The 24,353-nt window shown below is 40.6% G+C and overlaps 1 protein-coding gene across 1 annotated transcript in view; it reads right to left on the reverse strand.

Annotated features, from left to right (window-relative positions):
- Window positions 1–22,987, reverse strand: part of GNAO1 (G protein subunit alpha o1) — a 140,701-nt gene extending 117,714 nt beyond the window's left edge. Inside the window, exon 1 of the mRNA XM_069082445.1 lies at window positions 22,847–22,987. Within this exon, the coding sequence (XP_068938546.1) occupies window positions 22,847–22,888 (42 nt within the window). The 5' untranslated portion in view covers window positions 22,889–22,987. The remainder of the gene's footprint in view (window positions 1–22,846) is intronic.
- Window positions 22,988–24,353: the final 1,366 nt, after the last annotated feature.

Consider the following 24,353-nt stretch of genomic DNA (forward strand, 5'->3'; position numbering starts at 1 on the left):
TCCTTCCTTCCTTCCTTCCTTCCTTCCTTCCTTCCTTCCTTCCTTCCCAATGTTCATCCATGACTATTCAAGTCTATTTTCTAGGTTAGATGTGATAACAGTAAACAGGAAAGACACAAAAAGCATATCACTGGGAATAGACACAGCCACCAAGTCTCTCTTTGAAGGCGAAAGAGGAGAAATCGGTGAACTAGCTTCTCAGGTCAGTTCACATTATGGACAAGAGGCAGTGTGTCATAGTTGACAGGACACAGGACTTGAATTCAGGAAAACTTTGAATCTAGGAATACCTAAGGTCTTAAGGTATTTATTAGCCATAAGACCCTGGGCAAGTCACTTAACCCCTCTGTGCCTCAGTTTCCTCATCTGTAAAATAATGGGGTTGTAGTATATGACTCTGAGGGACCCTTGAGCTCCAAATCTATGATCCTATTAGGATCCTTTGGCATTAATAATCATCAATAGACAGGAAGTTAAGCTATGCATTATCGAGTCCTGAACAGGAAGTCAAATTTAAAAAAATGTACTAGAAGCCTGGTCTTGCCCACCCTTGCCCATTCTATAAAATAGGAAAGAGAGAGTCTTCAAGTTGGGATGCATCTCTTCTCTCTCCCCTTCCCTCATCATGAAAGTAATCAGTGACTTCCAAATGAATGGCTCTTCTTTTCTTTGGAGCCAGATTCGTTGGCCACAGTACCTCTAGCACATGCTCTTCTTCCAGGTGTCATCAGACTCTAGTGTTTTGTCCTCAGATGAATGAAGCATGCAGGAACATAATGGATGCAGTATTTCCTGGGAGAGTCTATGTCAGGCCTCCTTGGAGAGAGGCTAACCTACTTTGATTAGACCCTGTGGAGGCATCCATGGCTTCCCCTCACCCCAAATAAAGTAGAAGAACTAAAGCACCTGTCTGGAGAATATAAGCAAAACTGCCACCTTTGCTTTAACCTGTCTGGTTAGTCTTCAGCCAAGTGGCTGCTGACCTGAATTAGTTAGAAAATGTCTTTGATTTTTCTACTTCACTAGACTCATGGCATAGCCTCTGTTGTCAGCAGGTTTTGCTTTTTTGGAGTAATATGCACTCATGGCTCCCCCAAAGTCTTTGAACAAGGAGAGAGGACGTGACTCCAAGGCCCCAGGGAGCACTATGCAAGACACAGAAATGGATAACATCTATGTTTTCCTGTCTGTTCCTGAAGCCATGTTAAACACAAAGTTACACACCACTGGGCTGTAAAGAGATTCTATGTCATAAGATGGAATGTGGTGTTATAGTTTCTTGTATGGATTAAAAAAAGGGCACTTTGATGTACCACTGTAATACTTAAATGTCATTATTTCTACCCCCAGTAGAGATCCAATGATATCCTAGAAATTAAATTTGAAATCTGATTCACCTTCCCCATATAGTTTCTTATTTCCACCTTCCCTTAGGTTCTGTGTGAGGTCCCCTTGGGAGAGCTGAAAGAACATCAAAGTACAGTCTAGGACCCGGGTCTAACCCTGGCTTTATCACTGACTAGCCCTATGATACTGCACAATTTACTGACTATATCTGGGCCTCCGCTTCCATGTTTTTTTTTTTTCAGATTGATTTTATTAGGATAGGGAATATCCAGTGATGAATGTGTCTCTATAAATGAAGGTTATATTTGCTCTACTTTAAATTCTTAGAGAGATGTCTGGGACAGGTAGAGTCATTTGCCCAGGGTCACACAGTCAGTATGTGTTAGAGGTCAGACTTGAACCCTGGTTTCCCTGTGTCAGAGGCTGGTTCTCTATCCATTACTCCATGATGTGTCCCACATTTGTTATATGGAATAATAATGGTTGTCCTACCTACCTCATGGAATTGTGATGTCAGAATAGTGCTCTGTATCCATCCTTTCTCCTCAATGAGGAGGATAATGCATTGGCTTCTCACTACCTCAGAAGCTTTATGCAAATGGTTCCCGACTCAATACCTTCAATCACGGCCATTCTGCTACATCCCAGTTCCCCAACTCCAATAATCTATCTGCAGGACATTTTTACCTGTATGTCCTGTCACTCAATAAATCAAGAGACATTTATCATGTACTTAACAGTCCCTTCCCTCAAGGATCTTACATTCTAATTATGAAGACAGTATTAAATAAAGAGGTAGATACATGCTACATATAGAGTAAATGTAGACTGCCAGTACCTAAATCTTTCTAAAATGGACTCAGTTTTCCATTCCATTCTCCTCATTGCCAGTGCCCTATGCAGCATCTCTTCCTGACTTTCCTATTTCTGTCAATGGCACCATCATTCTCCCAGTCACCCAGGCTCAAAAACTCAGTCATCTTTGATGATTCTTCCATTTGTCTTGCCTCCCCCATCCAATTAGTCACCAAGTCCTGTCAATTCTTTCTTCCTAAATGGTACCTTGGATTCATCCATCCACTCATCCCATCCTTTCCACTCCTACTGCTACCATCCTAATTCAGGCAACTATCCCTGCATACTTGGATTTTACATCAGCTTCCTCCTGTCTCCTCATTTCTGGGCTCTTCTTCTTCTAATTCCTTGCTGGGCAAGACAACAGATTAATCTTTACCTAAAACCATTTAGCAGAAAGATCACTGGATTTGGAGTCCAAGGACCTTGGTTCTCTACTTGCATGACCTTGGGCAATTAACTTAAATGGGCCTTGCCTGTTATGATATTGGGCGAGTAAACTTCCTGGGCCCCAGTTTCCTCATTTGTAAAATGAAGTAGTTGGACTAGATGACCTCTAAAGTCCCTTCTAACACTATGACCTCATTATCATCCCATTTCTGTATTAAAAAACCTTCAGCGGCTCCCCATTGCCTACAGACCAATCTCTTTGACGTAGTCCAAACTCACACATTCTAATTGAACCTATATTTCCAGCTTTATCTCTCATTATTCTCTTGCATTCCAGTCAAACTGGGCCACTAGCTGCCTCAAAACCTGTCTTGCACGACCTTACCTCTACATCTTTGTTCATGTAGTTCTGTCTTCCCTTGAATGTCTTCACCTGCACCTTCCCATCTAATGAAATTCTTGAACCCAGCTCAAGGCACATTTTCCCTGTGAAGTTTTCCCACAATGATCTCTACCTCTCTAAACTCCCATGGCACTATGGGGTACAGAACTGTAGACCAGCAGATAGATCAAGAAAGGATCCAGAGAATATATAGTTTAATCCCCTCGTTCTGAAGATGAACTATGATTCTATATTGTTTCATACTCTTATTTCAATACAATCCAGCAAATATTTATTAAGCACTTATTATGTGCAATGCACTGTATTGGCCAGGAATATAAAGATTAAACGATGTCACAGTCTGCGGCAGCTAGGTAGCATAGTGGACAGAGGGCTGAATTTGCAGTCAGGAAGACCAGAGTTTAAATCCAGCCTCATCTTACTAACTGCGTGACTGGAAAAATCACTTACCCTCTATTTACTTTAGTTTCTCCTCTCTAAATAGAGAATAATAATAGCACTTACCTCCCAGGATTGTTGTGAGGGTAAAATGAGATACTCATAAAATGCCTTGCAAGCCTTAGAGAACTATACAAATTCTAGCTGTTGTTATTATGATTGTCATTAATCTTTCCAACTAGACTATTGGCTCCCTAAGGAAAGAGATTGTGCCTTAGACTTCCCAAAATTCCCCACAGTGCCTTGCTTAGGGCTTTGCATATAGTAGGTAATCAATAAATATTTGATGACTTATTGATTAAATTGAGTGCTATGCCAAACCTGTGTCTACTTGTTCTGAGTTCTAAGAGAACAGGGGACTTGAGGATTAGAAACCTCAAGTGCACGGCTTTCCTCTTCGAGACAGAAAATCAATGTCCTGTGAGGACGCTTCTCCACTTCTGCAGGAGCACACTCTTCCACCCCAGAGCTCTGGTGGGATCACACCAGTTGCCAGAGTGCAAATGTGACACAAGGGTAGAGGAAGAAGCCAGCAAGCCAGCCCTCCATTTTGGGGAAAAAGAGAAAAAGCAGGAGAGGCAGGAGGAAGTCTGATGCAATTATCCTAATGGCTCATGACTGATGGATTGTACATTGAGCGGAAGCTTTTAAATGCTTTTCTATCTAGGGATTGCAACAGCCAGGTGTCTGACAGCAGAATTCTAGCAGAGTGCTCGCAGCATCGGCACATCTTCCCATTTGCGGAGCCTCCGCCAAGAGAAGGGAACAACATGGTGATCCCCACCGAGAAGGTGGGAGGGGATATTCTTTGCTTTTAAAGGGGAAAAAATGACTCTATAGAGCTCTTGTTAACAAAATGATTTTGTAAAACCCAACAACCTGGCTCAGGTAGGAAACTCCTTGAGGTCTTAGGGCTCCTTTTGAGTCCACTGAGCCCAGTGGCTAGCACATAGTAGGCACTTAATAGATGGTTTTTTTTAAGTTATTTTTTTTTTTAAAGCAATCAGGGTTAAGTAACTTGCTCAAGGTTACACAGCCAGCTATTTCTGGGTGTGGTGCTAAGTATCTGAGCCCAGATTTGATCCCCAGGTCATCCTAACACTGGAGCCGGTGCTCTTACTCGCTGAGCCACCTGGCCTCCCCTAATAGATGGTTTTTATGATAGCTACCTGTGCTACCATCTTGTCTCTTTACTATACTATGAGCCTCTTGAAAGCAAGGGGTATGTATGTCTTACTAGGCAATATATGATCTCCAGTGCTGACAGGGTTTTGAACACAACAGATTTTTAATAAATGTTTTGGGGTATGTGTGCATGCATGTGTTTGGATGCATATATGTACACATGTGGATATAATGAAAGAAAAACTAACCATAGATATTTCTGTTGTTGTTCAGTAGTTTTCAGTCATGTCAGACTCTTCGTGATACCATTTGGGGTTTTCTTGGCAAAGATACTGGAGTGGTTTGCCATTTCCTTCTCTAGTTCATTTTACTGATGAGGAAACTGAGGCAAACAGGGTTAAGTGACTTGCCCAGGCTCACTCAGTCAGTTTCTGAAACTGAGTTTGAGCTCGTTAAGATGGATCTTCCTGACTCCAGGCCCAGTACTCTATCCACTGCTCCACCTAGCTGCCCATAGATATTTTTATGGAGCTGTAAATGGCTTACAGAGGCAGGGCATCATAGAGAGCTGTTCAAACTTAATGGCATTTAAAATCAACCCCAATTGTTCCCCCCTACAATCCCTCTCCCCCCCCAACAAAATGGAATCTTTAAACCTGGAGACAGATGTAAGGCTTAGGGAAGAAGCTTATCACATAAGTAGCACACACAGCATCCTACAAGTTAACAAATATGTATTAAATGCCAACCATGTGCCAGGGACTGTGCTAAGCTTCTCTACTTCAAACAAGCTGAGAGAGATTGCCAATAAAAGCTCACAGGTGTGCCACAAACCATAAGGATTTTTCTGAAAGGAGACCAGGCGTTTCAGCTCTTCTTCCCACCAGAGCTGCTCCTTTTCCCAAACACTACATGACCCTAGGTGAGTCAATTTTCTTCTCTTGGGGTGGGGTGTGGTCTATTACTTCCTCTGGACTCAATGATTTCTAAGGTCCCTTCTAGATCTGAAGTTTCATAGGGATTTTGTGAACCCTGTCATAATTTCTCTTGCTTAATGATAATCTCATTTTATACCTATGGAAGGGCTTGGAGTCTTGTATCATGGCTAACCCTGTAAAGATTAGAGCCCCACATAAATGCACTGTTGTGGTGGTAGTTATTATTAGTTCTCATTTTGAGACAGGTTTTTTTTTTTCCCCAGAACTAAGACTTACCTACATTAATTTCTTGCCTTAGGACCACTCTTCCCCATCAACCAGGGGATCACATGTACATGTTTGGTTAACTCTCAACTACAGAATTCTACAATTCCAGAACTAGTAGAAATTTCAGAAGTTACCTCTATCTGCTCTATACCTGAATAGGAATTCTCTATCATATACCCAGCAAAGGGCATTTCAGCTTTGAACTGAAAAACTCTGGTAAGGAGGAATCCACCATCTCCTGAAGCAGCACATTCCCCTTTTGGACAGCTCTAATGAGTAGGAAGTTTTTCTTACAATTAAACCTAAAATTCTTTCCCTTCCATCAAACCTCAATTTGCATCTTTGTAATTTTCATCCACTGTTCCCTTTGGAACAGGCAGAACAAGTCTAAACTCTCTTCCATATAACAGTTCCTGAAATATCAAAGGGCATTTATTATGTCCTTCCTAAGTCTTATTTTCTCTAGACAGAACATACCCAGTCCCTTCAACTGATCTTTCTACGGCACAGTTTCCAGTTTCCACATCAACTCGGTTACCCTCCTGGTACCTGTTCCAGTTTGTCAATGTCCTTCCTAAAATGTGGTACCCAGAACTGCACAGCCTTTAGATGGGTTCTAACCAGGGTTGAATTCAATAGGGCATAGCACTACTACCTTTCTGAGTCTGGATGTTGTATCTCTTTAAATGTAGTTGAATATTAGACTAGAATTCTTGGCTGCCATGTTTTGACTCATAATGAGCTTGTGGTCCAAGAAAACATTTATATCTTTTCTACATATTTAGCTGCACATCTTCCATTCTGTTCTTGGGCAACTGATTTTTTGAATCCAAGTGTAGGACTTGACATTTATCTCTATTCAATTTCAGTTTATTTGATTCAGCCCATTATTCTAGTCTATTTAAGAAAAATCTTATTTTCTAACACAACAGTTCTCAACATTTTTATCTTAAGGTCCTTTTTATACTAAAAAATATTGAAGACACCAAAGATTTTTTGTTTATGTGGGTTGAAGCCATACACATTTATTATATTAGAATTTAAAATGTCTTAGTATTATTATAAAAATAGTTGTGACCTTGAAGCCTGAAAGGGGTTTGGGTATCTCATACACTAATTTTGGAACTTCTGGTCTAATACATTAACTGCCCATCCTACCTTTGTGTCTTCTGCAAATTTGATAAGCAGGCCTTCATCTAAGTCATTGATAAAAAAGTTGAACAGCTTAGGGTCAAAGAATGCTTTTCCTATTCTTCACTATCAAGTCAAATAATTTCCTTTCAGAACTTACCTCCTCCAGAAAAGGTTCCCCTAATAATCTCAAACAATTTTCACCTGTACTCAAGTAAATAGTTCAGTCTGGTTGTGTTAGTTGGTAGTTAAAAAACAAGTCCTGATGTCACTGACATGTATGTCTAGTCTATCTCTCCCAAGGACTCACACAATACGGAAGAGAAGAGAAGGTCTTGAAGTTTGAGTACCAACTTTGATACTTTACATATATATAATCTTGGACAAGTAACTTGGCCTCTCTGAGCCTCAGTTTCCACAACTGTAAAAGGGACCAACAATTGCTACTCTGCCTCCCTTACATGTGTTGGGCAGATCAAAATATGAAGATGCTTTGACAACTCCAAAGTGTTATACATTCATATGTGATTATCAAAATGTTTCCTAAGCATGTATTAGACAGGTAAAACAAAGCCCTCTTTGTAAGTGGTCTGCATTTAGTCCATCCTCAGGGACACAGATTTATTCTTTAATATGTTTCAGCTAAGCAGAGGCTACCAGGGACCCAGATATCAATTAATCAACATGTATTTATTGAGCATCTATATTGTACAAGGTGTTATGCTAGGGGTGTGTGGGTGGGGGCTAGTGGTGTGGGAGATGAGTATAAAACAAAAAAGGACCCAGATCCTATCCTTAAAAAGCTTATGGTCTAGTTGGGGAAAGGAGATAACATACACATAAAAAGACCACTAAATACATGGAACACAGAGATGAGCTGAACGAATGGCAATTCTTTCAGTAAGAAGTTTAGGCATTCCAAGGAGGAAGAGATCACTTAAGATATAGGGAATCGAGGAAAACTTCCTAGAGAAGACGACATTTGAAACAGGACTTAAAAGATGGATAGGATTGGAATAAATGAAGAAACAGAGATAGCTTGTTCTGGAAGGATTACCTTTAGGTATAATAAATAATAGGTATAATAATAAGATAAGGAATACCATTAACAAGGGTGTAGACAGAGGTAGGGAAGCCTAAGGAATAATCAGGGATGAATAGTAAATGGACCAGAGAGGACTAGACCATAGGGTCCATGTGGGGGAATAACAGAAATTAGGGCAGGAAGGTAGGTTGGGGAAAGATGGTAGAGAGCCTTAAATGTCAGGCTAGGGAGCTTGGACTTGTCATTTAGGAAATAGGGAGCCACTGAAGGCTTTTGAGAACAGGAATGTGATCGGAACTGTGCTTTAGGAAGAAAACTTTAAAGAAAAAAATCAATTACCATGATTTTCTGCCTGCAATGCCCAAGTTCCATGTGATGTAGGCTCATCCCAATGGTTTCCCTTTGATATGTATCACATACAGAGACTCTAAGTTCAGGTTTAGTTTTTTCTCCTACATATAGGTAAATAATAATGGTCTTTTAAGGTAATGGTATGGGGATTTGGGGAGTAATCTTATAGGGAGAACTAAATACCTGGGGTAAAAGGTGACATATCAGAAAAACCTTATCATTAGCTAAATAAAATGAGAACCCTTTCAGTAATTTCTACCAACTGGAAGATTTTTTTTAAAGTAATGCTGTGTTCTGTGTTTGTGCTGGGATATGATTATGTAGGGCACTGTGTTTACATTAACACTTTCAGTTGTTGGGGGAGGCCTTCAGGATGAGTCATGGGCTGCTGGTATCTCTAGATGTGCTAATAGCACACTGGCCTCCTTCCCCACACCCTTTCTCCCCCTAATCTTTACTCCTGACGATGAACCAGGCTGTATCTTCTTTCGAGCTTTCACCTCACACAGAATCTAATGGCAGTAGTTTCTGAAAACAGCTATACTTGCATTATAAATTCCATAAAGGGGAAACAACTTGAGTGCCTGTACTGAGACCCTTAACATAATACAATACAAAACAATACTCCTATGAGCTTCTAAGGCATTCTCTTATAAACATTGTCTATCCAAGTTAAGAAAAAGATAAAAAAAATAGGAACAAATTGTAGTTTTCCAAATGGATGCAAGATAAATGGAATCTTAGAATCTCAGAGTTGGAAGAGACCTCAGAGGCTTCTATTCCCCCTTACGAATAGGAATAGCAATCTGCCCTAGAATATCTCTGAGAAGGGGTTGATCCAGCCTATGCAAATGTGTGGGGATGAGAGACAAAATGTTATGTATGGGATATGGCAAATAGGCCATTTTGGTTGGAATGTAGAGTGCCCAAAGGGGATCAGTGGGTAGCCTGGGGACCTGGAAAGGTAGCCTGGACATGTCTGCCATGCGACTGAGTACCCTGTCTTAGAAACTTATGGTTCATTAAACAGCTGGAGAATCCAATGATGCTTTCCCTCCCATCACATGGAGAGATTTATCTGGATCATTTTAGGACCCAGGACAGGAAAAGCAGATTTGATCTGGGATCATAGTTTCTGTCAAATATTAATTACCCAGAACTATGATGCTCAACACCTGTGGGCTCTTAAATCTATGTTCTAAGATATCATTCCCACATTTTTTCTTATGGTTCGAAAAGATGAACCAAATCGGGAAGATACAGAAGCAGAAGCCATACATCCCTAACACTGGGTAGCTTATAGCCTGATGAAGATAATAAACATGTAAAAAACTACATACAGTATACAGACCAGTAAATAAGGACATGATGTGAAAACCCTGTAATGAAGCAAATGTGCTTGAGGTCAGGCTGCTGAAGGTGAAGGCTGTGGGAAACCAGGAAAATGGTTTCTCTTCTCTTGTCCTGGTTGCAGAAGGGGCTTAGGTCTAGGATGCCAAGGATCTGATATGAACTGGAGGGACCACTTGGATCTGGAAAGTTGCTGTGCCCTAACATTCAGAAGGCAAGCCTGCCATTTTCACTCAGAGTCCCCACCCTTGCTCCAGAGAGGGTTAATTGCTGTTATTTTTATCATTCCCAGTGGCCCTTACCTTGGAGCCACTTACAACGACCTGGTTTAAATCAGCTCTGGTTGTGCTTCCCTCCCCCCCTTATTCCCCTCCCACCTCTGCATTTCAGAACAAAATTATTCATACCTTCCTGACTTGGTAAGCCATTAAGTGGGCTGTAAGTCCTGTTGTGAGTCTTTCTCCTAAGTATAAGTCATTGGAATGAAAACAGATTCCACAAGTCTTTTGCCATCCCAGCCTGCATTCCCTACAAGCTCCACTCCCCCTCCCTCAATCCCTCTCTTTTGTCTGATCTTAGTGAATTATGCACTTTAGCAGTGACAGAAAGGTCCCTGGAACCAGCATTTGGCCACTAAACTCTGTTTCAGGCATAAACAATCATCTCAGGATCAGAGCTAAATTCTCTTCTATGAGAAAAGGGCTGAGAGGACATAGCCAGGGTCATATCCTGCTGTCCTGGATTTTCTCAACTTCCATTTTCTGCAAGAGGATGAAAATGGCAAAGGCTTCATGTTCTTTCTGGAGGTAGGTTAGTGATGAAGACCTGATAAGTTTGAGGGCAAGAATTCATTCATTTAATCAGGAACAGCTGTTGGCCAGGTCAACTGGCCAACCAAGCCCACATATTCAGGTGACTGTGTGGACATTCCAGCCCCATTTCCTGCATGCTCCTCAGAAGCCCCTCTCAAGCTCTGTCAGAGGTGAGATTTGGACCTGAGCTAATTGTGGAATTTTTCCCATCATACCATCAGGGGAGAGCTGAATAGACACAAAAGATAGCTCCTTCTGTTCTCATCATCAGGGCAGCTAAACGTCCCCAGGGAGTGGTCAATCCTATGTTCCAATGATTTCATGGTTCATGACAGTTGAATTGCCTGAAACATGGGTAACAATCTATTGGGATTCAGAGTTGAAAAAGACCTTAGGGGTCATCAAATTCAACCCACTCATTACCTATAAAGAAGCCAATGCCCAGAAGTCAAGTGACTTAGTCAAGGTCACAAAGCTTATAAAACAGCTTCTAAGCAACAGAAGAGGAAGGGAGCCCAGGTCCTCTGATTCCAAAGTGAATGCTCTTTCTTTCATACCGTGCCTTTCAGCTGGCAGGGTTGAGAAGGATCGTCATCATAAATGTAAATACATCCAAACAGGTACTATGTTGAACTGGCCTCAAGAAAATAGGGAGTGATGGACTTTGTATAAAGACAAAGGGTGTTTGTAGGTTGGGCATCAAACTTCTTTCAGGACATTGCAAAGTGAGGATAGAAGAATGATTTCCAGGAACAAACCCTGAACCACAGGTAGGTCTGAATTTTAGTTACCTAGATGTGATCAATGAACCAATCAACAAACATTTATTAAGCATTTACTAAGTCCCAGGCATTGGGTTAGGTGCAGGTAATACACAGGCAAAAACACTCTCAGAGAACTTAATGTTTTTGTGAAAAACAACATACACATAAAATCTACTGAAAACATAGACAAGGCATATATAAGATAATTTCAGGGAGGGAAGCAATAGCAGCTGGGTCAACAAGGGCCTGATATAGGAGATGAATAGGAGTTTGAGCATAACTTTAAAGGAAGACAGGGGTCCTAAGAGGCAGACGTGGGAAGGGAGGACATTCCAGGTGTGTGTGCGTGTGGGCAGCTTATGCAAAAACATAGAGATTGGAGATGGAATGTTCTGTGGGAGGAACAGCAAGAAGGTCAGTTTGGCTAGAATTTAGCCTTCTTGAATGTTGGTCAATAAGTGCAAAAACCATTCTTGCCTTCAAGGAGGATACATTCTAATGAGAGAGAACAATAACTAGCTACATAAAAGATGTAGAAGAAGTAGATGAAAGATAATCTCAGAGGGAAGGCAGCTGCTGGGGTGAAAGGTCTCCTGTAGAAGGCAGGATTTCAGTTTTGAAGGAAAAAGAGAAATTAAAAGGGTAAAGTGAAAAGGGTAGAGCATTCTAGGTATGAGGGACAGTCAGTGAGAAGTCACAGAATCAAAAGATGGAATGTCATGTATGAGGAACTTCAAGTAGGTCAGTGTCTGTGGAAGGCAGTAAAGTATAAGAAGACCAGAAAGGAAAGAAGGGACCAAGTTATACAGAGTTTTGAATGCCAAACAGAGAGCTTTCTATTTGATCCTGGAGGTAATAGGGAGCCACTGGAGTTTGCTTAGCAGAGGAAATATCTCATTCAGGGCTGACTTTTAAAACATTAGGAAAATTCCTTTGGCAGCTGTGTGGAGGATGGATCAAGTGGCAAGAGACATGAGGCAGGGAGACAAGTAGAAGGCTATTGCAATAGTCCATAAAGACCTGAATTAGAGCAGTGGTATGAGTGGTATGAGTGGAGAGAAGGGCATATATGAGAGATGCTGTAAAGATAGGGACAAGATAGGGGCAGCTAGGTGGTACAGTGAGTAAGAGCACCAGCCCCAGAGTCAGGATGACCTGGGATCGAATCCAGGCTCTGATACTTAGCATCACATCCAGAAATAACTGGCCGTGTAACCTTGAGCAAGTTATTTAACCCCAATTGCTTTAAAAAAAAAAAAGATAGGGACAAGATAGAGACAACAGACTGACTATGTGGGTGGATGTGAGTGAGGAATGGGGAAAGACACAGGGGTTGTGAGCCTGGGTGACTAGAGACCTGGCAGTGCTCTGGACAGTAACAGGGAAGTTTGCAAGAGGGGAGCATGGAGGTGGGAAGGAAAATGAATTCTGTTTTGGGCATGTTGAATTTGAGGAGGATAAAGTTTATTATTAAGGCTGGGAAGATGTTTTGGAGCCAGACTCGGAAGAACTCTAAATGCCAAATAAACGAGATTTTATTTGATCCAAAAGGCAAAAGAGAATCACTGGAGCTTACAGTAAACTCCCCGAGGGTAGGCACTGTCTTTTACCTCCTTTTTGTATCCCCAGTACTTAGCATAGTGCTTGGCACATAGTAGAGGCTTAATCAATGTTTCCTAATTGATTACTGAGTAGGGGGACTCCATGGGTGAACCTGGGGTTTAGGAATAACACTTTTGTTGTTATGTGTAGGATTGGAGAAGGGAGATATGAGCTAAGAAGACTAATGACAAAGCAGTGGCAGGGTCTTCTACATAGAAGAAGAATAAATGGTGGTTGTTGATGACAATGATGGTTAGCAGTTTCACTAACCATTAAGTGAACTCCTCAGCCATCTGATGCCCTTGCTGTTTCTTGGCAGGCACACTATTAACTGATAATTGTTTAAGATACATAAGGCAAATTTGGATGTGCCATGTGTAGATGACGCTGATGGATGGTACCAAATAAGCTTTGGTTTCCAGAGGGGAAGGAACAAGTCAAAATTTCATCTATTATCTGAGGAAAGTCATCTGTCATTTACAGGTATGTCACTTGGCATATGGGCATGAGTGAAATGGTTTCCTGGAAAATGGGTCTGTTAGGTGGACCAGAGATTATTAATAAATCAGGAATGCTTAACAAATGTGAATCCCATCATCAGTGAACACGTATCAGATGCCTACTATGTGCAGCATGCTATGCCAAGCACTAGGCAAGATATGAATGTTCAGATAATGATTTAGTCCCTGAATCTAATAGAGTGTATAACTTAGTAAAGGGATACATTATGTTTCAAAATGATATAATGCACGAAAACAGATAAGTGCACTGGAGAAGAGTTATATATTATGTGAGATTTGAGATGGGAAAGAGCTAAAGCCTGGGGAAGGAATTGAGGATTGGTTTCTTCATTTGTAGAACATTCCTGAAGGCCTTAGAAACTTCCTTCTACCACTCAGGGGTGACACTAAGCTGTTCTTAATCCATAATCTGGACTCTCACCACCCTGAAATGACCTTGGTTCATCATTTGATTATACTTCAATGCAGTATAAAGGAAGAGGTGATAGAGTAGGTATCAAAGGACCTGGAATCAAATTCCAATTCTGTTACTTACTTATGTGACCTTGGACAAACTATATACCCTTTCTGGATCTTTGTTTACTTTTCTGTAAAAGGGAGGTGTTAGATTAGATGATTTTCTAAGGTCCCTTCCTGTCTCAAACCTATGTTCCTTTGCTGCAACCCTTAAGTAAACTCACTGAAGGCAAGGACTGTTTCATTTTAGTCTTTGTATCCCAAGCACCTAACACAGTGCCTTGCACATAGTAGGTACTTTTCTGAACTGAATTCATACTTGTATTTTTCACTTTTTGGTATTGGTTATCTGATGTGTGAGTGCAATGGAATATGCTGGAGAAACTGTAATGCTCCCTCTAAATCCTCTCGGCACTTCTGGGGCCATGGAGAAAAGAGATTTAAGTAGCGCAAGGGATCCATTCCAATTCCAATTCTTTCTGTAAGCCCCTGTGGGGGGTAAGGGCAATAATGCAGCATTTGCCAGTAAGTGAGGTTTTGCAAATGTTTGTCTGCAATCTGGCTGAGCTGAGATAGGAGCCATTGCAGAGTTGGCCCAGCTCTTTCTGTGCCTGACCTGGAGGCTGCCAGGCAAGTCAGCAAGTATTTATTAAGAACTCATGGAAATGTTTTTTTTTCCCATATATTTTCTCTTTCTTTAATGGAAAGTCATGGCCGAATAGTAGAAATGGGCTGTTTGGGGTAGCCTTTTGAGTTAGTCCATCACTACATATCTATCTATCTATCTTTCTGTCTGTCTGTCTATCTATCTATCTATCTATCTATGGACAATGATCGGGACTGGTAACTGAATAGAAGAAGAAAGCAGGAGGAGGAGGATAGGATGTATTACAATGGGGGAGATGTACAGCACTTTCACTGATGCCAAGCTGCTGCCCTGCCACAAAAACCCATCTTTTTAGTGCCAGTATTCTCTCAGGAGCACCATATGACTGCAAATTGTGGAACGAGATGATCTTAGAAGAATAAATTGTAGGTGACCTAAAAGGCAATGGAAGGACTCCTGATGGGGGTAAGTAGTGCACCGCAGCAGATTGACAGGGATGGCTCACATGCCAGACATGGCACCAAAAGATGTTATCAAGGCCACATACGTCTGGGAAAAGAGGCAGACCATCACGTAGGGAAGATAAGAATGAGGGACAACAGATGGACGGCCAGGGCATTGCACTGTTATCCTCAAATGACTAAGAGGCCAGCAAAAGGGCTCTAGTGCATTGGATAAATAGATAAATTCTCTATGGAGAATATGGCAGGGCAGGAACAAGAATTACAGGCAATAGGCATCAGTGATGGGTTGCAACCTGCACCACTGGAGGGAGTGCCCACATTGATGTGACCATGTGTCTTAAGCACATCTTATGGAAGTGTGTACTTCAGTGGTTCTCGAAGTGTGTGTCCCAAGCTCTGCAAAGTGTACCTTGAATTATGTGGAACATGTACTTGCAATCATACCTGCCTGTGTGATTCTTTTGATTCTCTACAATGTCCCAGGGTTCCTTCTGACAATGAAAAATACTGTGAAATGAGCAAAAAAGCTTGAGAATCAACTGTTTTATTTATTGTTCTGTGTTAGGCATTTGGGGAAATAGCAAAGTTGGACAAGGAAGGGTCCCCATCCTCACGCACCTTACAATCACACTGGGAGACAAGACACACACATGATGCAGTTAAAGAACAAAAGGATATGGTATAATATCATTGGAACTACATTATGTCTAACTGATCCCCAAGCTACAGATCCTTCAGCTTTTCCAATTTGGCATGATGAATTCTGGGGCACTGAGACTGAATCATTTAATCTTTTTTGGGGGGATAATATATTATAATAATAGCTACTATTTGTATAAATATAATATTGACTTACACGAAGATTATCTTCTTTAAACCTCTCTTAACAACCCAGTGAAGTAGGTGTTATTATTATCCCCATTTTACAGATTGGGATGATTAAAAAGTTTTGAGAGACATAAGTTTCTGGGCAATTTAATCATTTTATTAATAAGGTTGGTATATTATTAGTAAAAGGATGGTCATTTGGCCTCTCTCTTGGACCAAAGACAATCATGGCTTGGGCTCACAGTTTATATGTGCCTTCAAAGAGTTAGTGTTCCTGAGGTGTAGCAATCTATTCAAAGAATGTATGCTTCACCCAAGCCTGAACAAAACACAATGGCTACTCCACCAGCATGGGGTCTTGAACAAGAAAAGCTAGTCTGATCTCATTATCAGCAATGTCCTTCAAGAAACTGAACTTTTAAAAATCATAGCTTTAGAAGAAGAGGAGAACTCTGGATGTCTCTAAATTATTGATTATAAATAATCATTTCTCTCAAGATGAGGAAACTGAGACAAAAGAGATTAAGTGACTTGTCCAGAGCCACATAATTAGTAAACATCTAAGGCTAGATTGGAATTTAAGCCTTCATGACTCCAGGTCTGGTGTTCTATCCACTGTACCATCTAGCTACCTCTTAGAAATAGAAATCACCTGCAGATAAGATAGCTAATACAGAAAATATACTATTGTTTTGCTAAAGAGGCTGAGCCACTATGTTTATTATTATCTCGAATAAATATTCTATGTTTAAATGCTTATTGGAAGTCTTGAATTGCTAGCAGGAATGACCATTAATAGCCCAAGGAAAGTGTTAAATGAGCCAGATTGTGACTTTCTCAGAAAGAGAATATGGGTGGGGTCACAAGCCATCGAGAGATCATAGAAAATATTCTTAATTATTGATAAACATGCAAGATTGATTTGGGTGAGGGAACCAGCCACAGAGAGACTACCGAGTATATCCTGAATTATTGATTAACATCTAAGATTAAACTTGGGTTTCAGTCAGTCCAGTGCCTTCCTTCCTGCTGTCTTCCAAACACTGGTATTCTCCTTCAGGTTTTAGCCTCAAATTGGCTGCACTCACATAGCCCACCCTACACTGATGTCACTCATCTCTGGTAACTCCAGTGATCCATCATCCACCAGTTTTCTAAAACATGGATGTGGCTCAGCTTAGCTCTTATGACTTGTCATCTTCTTCCTTTTTTTTCTTCAGATGAGGAAACTAAGGCATTGAGAATTGAGGTGATTTGCTGTGGGATTTTAGACAATACAGGTCACCTCTCTGGGTCTCAGTTTCTTCCCCTGTGAAGTGAGGGAGGTCGGACTAAATGATTTCTAAGGTCTCTTCCAGTTCCGGCATTCTACATTCTGTTCTAGCTCTAGCAATCTTGTTCTCTGAACTTTTTACTTCTGCTTGTTTATTTAGTCTATAGCTTTTTAATGTCAACATAGTAGCATTTGTTGTTTAAACTGGAACCTCTGGGAGGGCAGGGAGTCATGTTTAATGTTCAGTGTATAGCACTGAGCACATTGAACAGACTGATCCAGGGGCTTAGTAAACTCCTTTAAATAACGATGGTGGCAGAGTCATCAAGTGTCTCTAAATAGTCTGCACATTGATTTATGTTTGCAGACACAAATCCAAAACAATTTTCTCAGACCAGACATTTCCACATCCTGATGCTCCACTGGCTTCCAGTCAGTACCATTTTAGGGAGTATTATCTTGGAAGACAGAAAAAAAATGGAACCAGCTTATATGCAGTAAAGTAAAAATTAATGATCACTGAAACTGTATCTATTTTCTGTCCATGGTAATGAAGCTTGACCAGAATCAGACACTTAAATTGATTGTCCTGATTTTAGATTCAAGAGTCTGCATAGGATGCCCCTGAAGTATAGGACCAGAGTGATGCAAGTTAAAGAGCTCTTGAGTTTTTCCATCTCAAGAGAAATTTAATAAATATGATAGGTGTAATGTTCAAACCAAAGGCAAATAATAACACAGTCGAGCATTTCTGTCTTCTGAATAATCCCAAAGCTGATTCCAGAATATCTTTGACAAACTGCCCTGTCCTCTAGGGCAATGATGCTGAGGAAAACAAGCAAGAAGAGCCAAATTAGGGAAGGGATACAACTGGATGAAAGCCCTAATGGGCCCTTGCTGTATGACACACTCACTCTGTCTATTTTTCTCTCATCAAGAAGGAGAGACAGGTACTTTCCACTTGTGATAGATGTGGGGTTAGAGTTAGGTTTACGTTCACCATGCTGTTTTTGCTCTAGAGATACCCTCTTCTCTTGCTTAGCACCTATCACTGAGCCCCTTTTCAGGAACCTTCCATGTCTAGACTCTTCTAGACTGGAGATTTCCAGATCTGTCTTGTACTCAGTAGAACTTTGCTGCCCAATCCCTGACATCTCCCTACCTGTAACATAAGATGAACCAATCAGATACACCTAAGTGATACTATGATCCTATCAAACCCTGTTCCTCACCTATGGCACTGCGTAGTCCTAGTGTAGAGAATGGAACTTGTGTGTTCTCATACCAAACAAGGAAAAATGCTGAGAGCGAGTTGTAACCAGGGATGTGCCAAATTTAGAAGACAATCAGATCTCTGAGGATCACAGACTCCTTCCTCCACCTTGATGATCTTCACCTCACAGGTCCAGCAAATGGTCTCTCCTTTCCTGCCAACTGAGACCTGGTTGTATCTTTGCCTTCTCTGGCAAGTAACACCCAGTTGTATTCTTGTCCCTCCAGGGACTGAGATCTGGATATAGTTTTTGACTTAAACCCCTTTTCTTTTGATGCTGCTTCCTCATTTTCTGAGTGTTTCAGGTAGATCTCAAGGCTTTTCTTGTGTGAGTTAAAATGTGCCCATAATAAAGGGTTATTGTTCCCTTTGCCTTTAAAAAAAAATTTAATGTATCACTGATGGATGTGCATCTTGTATGAGAGTCTTAAGACAGTTGTAGTGGACTAGGACACTACAAACTTGCCACATGGTAAAATTCTCTTGATGTACAGCATACTGAGCTCAATGAACATGAATAATTGAGGGTTTTTTATAATGAAGTCATTGACAGAGTTGTCCCTATACATCTTTGCCAGAGTTGTCCCAATACATAGGCAGATTAGGATAATGCCTGATAGCCATGCTTTTACAAAAGGCCATCTGACCATAGATATTTCCTCTAATGGCTTTGCTCAGATTCCTGAAATTCTCATTCTTCCCTTACTTTTGAAGGGTTCATTCAAGGGATCATGCACATTGTATTTAGACCAAAGCATTCTGTTCCCCGGAAAGTAATGTAAGGCATTGGGTTCTCGTGGATCTAGAGCTGGAAGGGACTTTGGAGGTCATCTTGTCTAATCCTTTCATTTTACAGATGAGGAAACTGAGGCCCAGAGTGGGTAAGCAACTTGCCTAAAGTCATATGGTTAATAAGTAGCAAAGCCAGGATCAAAACCCTGACTCTAAATCCAGCATTCTTTGTTATAGAAATTATTTGTATATGCAAATGTATGCTTCTAAATTATTTAGGATGCTTAAAAAAGGGGGGAGGGGAATGGGATGGTATAAGACTCTGCTCTTAGCCTACCTTCTCTTGTTCTCTAACCTACTTTCCTTAAGGATCCCACCCACTCTTATGGCTTCAATTATCCACCTCTATACAGATGACTCCTTAATCTACATCGCTAACCTCTGAGTTCCAGTTTCACATTTCAAAGGATAATAGAATTTAGAACTGGAAGGCACTTTGGAAATCACCTAGTCTCTCGCCATCTTATTTTATAGAAAAGGTGATCGAGGTCTAGAGAGATAGTAGCAGAGCCAGGATTTGAACCAGGTCCTCTGATTGCAATTGTATCACCACGAGTCCCAGATACCTCAAAAGCAGTGTCCAAAACTAAGCTCATCACCATTTCCCCAAAACTGCCACTCCTCTGAATTTCCTATTTCTGCTGGTGGCACAATCATCTTTCTTAGGCTTATTATTTGGATCTTTGCCTTTTCCTTCTCCTTGACATCCCATGTATAAATCCATTGCCAACTCCAACAATTGTTCCATCTGTGGTATAGTTTCAAGTCTTATCGCCATTTTAGTCACTACTGCCAGGATCCATTTCAGTTTGTTGCTCTCCTACCTAAAATATGGCACCCAGAAATGAACACAACTCCAGAAGTAGCCTGATTGTGGCAGAGTAGAGCAGGTATATCTTTTCCCTCACTTAAGGGTATCATACTTCTCAATGTAGCTTCACATAATTTATGGCTCTTCTAGCTGCCATATCTTGATGTATACTCAAGTTAAACTTCCAGCTTACTAAAACAGTTTTTTTTTTCCACACAAACTTTCGTTTAGTCATGTTTCCTCCATCTGTACTCATCTAACTGATTTTTTAAAAAGTCTGACTTTACCTATTATATATCTTATTAAATTTGGTTCTAGTTTGTCAAAATGTTTTGGTTTTGATTTTATTATCTAGCATACTGCCTATGTCCCCTGTCTCCTGCCAGATCTGTGCCACCTTTAAACTTACTAAGCTTTTAACCAACTTATTTACTAAAATGTTGAAAAGAATTGTGTCAAAGAAAGAGATTTGTGGCACTCCAATATAGACTTTCTTCAAGGTTGATATTACTTTCAAAGAAAGAATGATCAAATGGTATAGTAGTACTCAAAAGATATTAAAATAAGACTAACATTTTAGATAATTTATAGAGGATTTAGAGAAAAATATGATCAAGAATTACAAAGGATGAAAAACTATCCTACCTTGGTGTAAGGAACATGAATGCTAGTGAAATTATAGATCTATAAAAGTATCAAAACATTATCTCTCCTACTAGAAGGTGGTAAGTTTGGGGTGGGGGGAGAGCCCTAGGACTACCTGGATTTGTAACCCTAAGAACATCTAGCCCAATGCCTTGTTTATACTAGACACACAGTAAGTATTTGTATGAACATCAGATTTTAAAATGAATAGAATTTCAAACTTTGATAATGTCTCTAGAAAATGAAATACCCAGCTCTTTGGGCAATGATAAGCCTGAATCCCTACCCTTATAATCCTTTAGTATCTATTGATTAATCCATTATCATTCACTGATACCAAGGCAGAAAGACTCAGAGTGATATAGGGGGTAGGTCACAGAAGGTAGGTCATAGAGCTGAGTTTTACTGAAGGGAGGGAGAAAGAAAAAAGACCAATAGAAGAGGGTAGTATAGCTATGCCTTCCATCAGATGAGAACTAAGGCCTGGTCTCTGCAGTTTTCTGAGTCTCCTGGTATTTACAGGGCCTTAGATGGTTACTCCTTTTCAAAAGATTTGATCAACGGTCACATATTTGCCATGTATACTCATTTTGTCATTGAATAAGCAGTATTCTTCTAGGGAAGAGAACAAAGAGCTAGGAGAGGGAATTGGGAAGGGATTTGGAAGGCCATGCCTACTTCATAGGGTAGTTGGAGAATCATAGAAAGGAGAAGAAGATGAAACAAAGCATTTTGTAAAGTGGAGTATTGTATAAATGTAAAGGTATGATTATCTTTTCTGTGCAGAAGAAGTTGCAAGATGCTCAATAAATATTTGTTGATTGCACGGTAATCTGCTTATTCTTGGATTAAGTAGGAAACCCTGGAGGGGAAGAGGGAATTCATTCTGCTTATTACTGCACTCTTCCCTTTCTGTTGCTAAACAAGAGCAGAATAAAATTTAGGATGATTCAAGTCCATTGGTGAGGCTGGCATCAGATGGCTTCTCTATGCAGAACCAATTTGTCACCTCCACTCCTGCCCCTCTTGGTAGTAGTGGGAAGTGCAAGAACCTTTGTTGATGCTCTTGGATCCCAATAACCCATCAGTTGCTCCTGATTCCAAAGCATCTCCATCAGTTGGCAAAGCTGGAGCCTTGGTGCTGATGGGTTTCTGTAGAATCAGCACTTTATGCATAAAAAATTAAGTTTCTACATTGAAAGCCATCTGTCAGAGACTATTTATCAGACATGGAAGATGAAGGCTTGCTCCATTTCCACTCTTCTCCTCACCCAATGTGCATGGATTTTGGCAATGACAAGATACATGCATCATTCAAACCAAGCTACAGAGTAATCAGCAGATTGTGTCCAATTCCAAGCCATCCATGCCCAGTTGCCATCGTGCTCTGAGATTCCCATTAATATACAATTTCAGTACAATAAGTTACATTTGAAAAATATCACTGAGATTTAAAATCCTTAGAGGAGAAACGGGGAAAAGCTGCTGTGGGAAGGAGTTCCCTGGAATTGTTTTTTCTGTGTCGACTAGGAAAATAGACATATTATGTTCTCTCTCTCTCTCTCTCTCTCTCTCTCTCTCTCTCTCTCTCTCTCTCGTTACCAGAGTGGTTGAATAAAATTCAATCCTGTGGTTAATTCAAATGTTTGCAAACAAGCTGCTTTTATATACTTACTCAGTTCACTACTAAATGGGTGCCTAGAAACAGACCTTAAAAACAGCCCCTGCTCTATGACATGGCCTTCCTATAGGGGAGGAGAGAACTCCTTAGACATCTGTCAGGATTATCCCACACTCAACCTAGAGTGGCTGAAAATACTTTCTTTTGTGGGGGAGGAGGGAGGGAGTAATTTTAAATGCAATTTCCCCCTCCCCCCAATAGGGAACTCTCTTTTACCTTTCTTTGTATCTCTAGGGCTTAGTACTTTGTAACTCTAGGTCTTAGTATCTCTTGGTCCGTAGTAGGTACTTAATAAATGCATATCAACTGACTGGATGATGCCTCAACTTAATTTTCAGCTATTAAGTATTACTGCAGTGCTAAGTAGTGCTAAGCTTCTGAATGGTGTATAGGTCAGCAGACATTTCTTATCTGCAGAAGAAACTTGGCATTCAAACTGCCTTGATTAAAAGCTCCTTCCTAAAGTTGTGCCTACCTCTTTACTCTGAGGCCCTTTTTCGATTATATTTACCAAGTCAGTTGGATATATTTGCTTAGGTTGTGTAAATATGCCTTCTCTTATGCGGCATAATCCACAGTCATTCCTTCCAGGCAGCCTGGTATTTAAAAAAGGAAAAAGCAGAGTAATAGAGAGAGGAGTCATTCAGTCCACTGTCTCAATCAGAATATCGACCTACCCTTCGTTCCTTGTCACCATATTCAATGCCCAAGGTGTCCATGGCACGGACAATAGCTGCCAGGGATTGGATAGTGTTGCTATAAACCACAGGCTTATACTGCTTCACATCTTCTCCCGAGAAACCATCTTCATGAATAATCCTAAGAAAAAACAAACCCAATACATCAAATGTTATAAGAATATTCCACAGTTGAAATATTATCATAGAATACTAGAATCACAGTGCTAGAAGAGACTTTAGATTGCAGAGGTGTGATCTGCAAAACTCTGGAGTATGGCCAACACCACATAAAAATATAAGGGGGACATGTTTAACAAAATAAATAAAAATATAAGATATATAATGTTAATCTATGATTTTCTAAGTTAATATTTTGGCTGCAGGGATCCATTTCTATTTTTGTTTGATACCCCCACTGATCTAGAACATAGACTATGGGTGTTGGACCTAGAAGAAGCATAAATTAGAGCACAGAACAACAATGTCAGAACTGGAAGGGACTTTAGAATATAGAGTGTTATAGCTGGAAGGGCCTTAGAACAGAAAACAGAGGATGGCAGAACTGGAAGAGGCCTTAGGACATAGAATGGCAGAGCTAGAAAAGGCCTTAGAACACAGAATTTTAAAGCTGAAAGTGGTCTCTGAATCATTTTATATCCTTTTACAGAGGAAGAAAAGAAAACCCAAAGAAGTGAAGGAAGTTACCCAAGGCTCCATGGCTAGTCAGAACATCCAACATGAGATGCCCCATTCAGGGCTTCTATTCACCCTACCCTAGTGAATGGCATCTGGCAAAAGAAAATCCTGCTAGCTGTGTCCAAGCTAACATGGATTTTGTATTAATAGTATCTAATCTACCAAGGCTCCCGAAGGGTTTAAGGGTAGAAGTGGGAAAACATGTCTCCAGGCCATATTAAGAAGTGGGAGGTATGACATTTTTTTTCCCTTAAGACCTTAAAGATCTGTCTACCCAGTGGAAAATGCCATATGCAAAGGCAACAGGAGGAAAGGAGGCGGGAAGGCTTGGCACCACATCTCATATGTACTCATTTATTCACCATCAACATCCAAGTATGTTCTACCATCCAAGGAGTTTGCTTAGGAAAATCCACCACCTGCCATGTACTTTGATTATATCAATTTCCTCCTTTCCAGGGTATAAGACTTTCCCCTTCTTGACCACTGCCTCATGGTAGATTACATAGAAAACTCTCTATGACCATCAAATATTAGAGGGGACAGGGACTGGGCCTATGATTTCATTGGCACAGGAATTCCTAGATGAAGAAACTTCCTACACTGAAGCAAATTGCAACTTTTTCAGCAACTTCTGGGTCTTATACAGTTGCCTAGGTCACAGCAAGGTAGAGTAACTCACCCACAGTCAGTATGTGTTAAGAGTTGGACAGGAAAGGGGGAAATTTGAGTCTTCCTGACTCCAGGGTCAACTCTCATTACACCATACTGCCTTTCAGAAATTATAAGTGGGCCAAATAAAGGCCCT

This window comes from Petaurus breviceps, unplaced genomic scaffold (genome assembly GCF_028583685.1).
Source record: "Petaurus breviceps papuanus isolate PSGF00001 unplaced genomic scaffold, PetGlider_PUasm1.0 166, whole genome shotgun sequence".
NCBI lineage: Eukaryota > Metazoa > Chordata > Mammalia > Diprotodontia > Petauridae > Petaurus > Petaurus breviceps.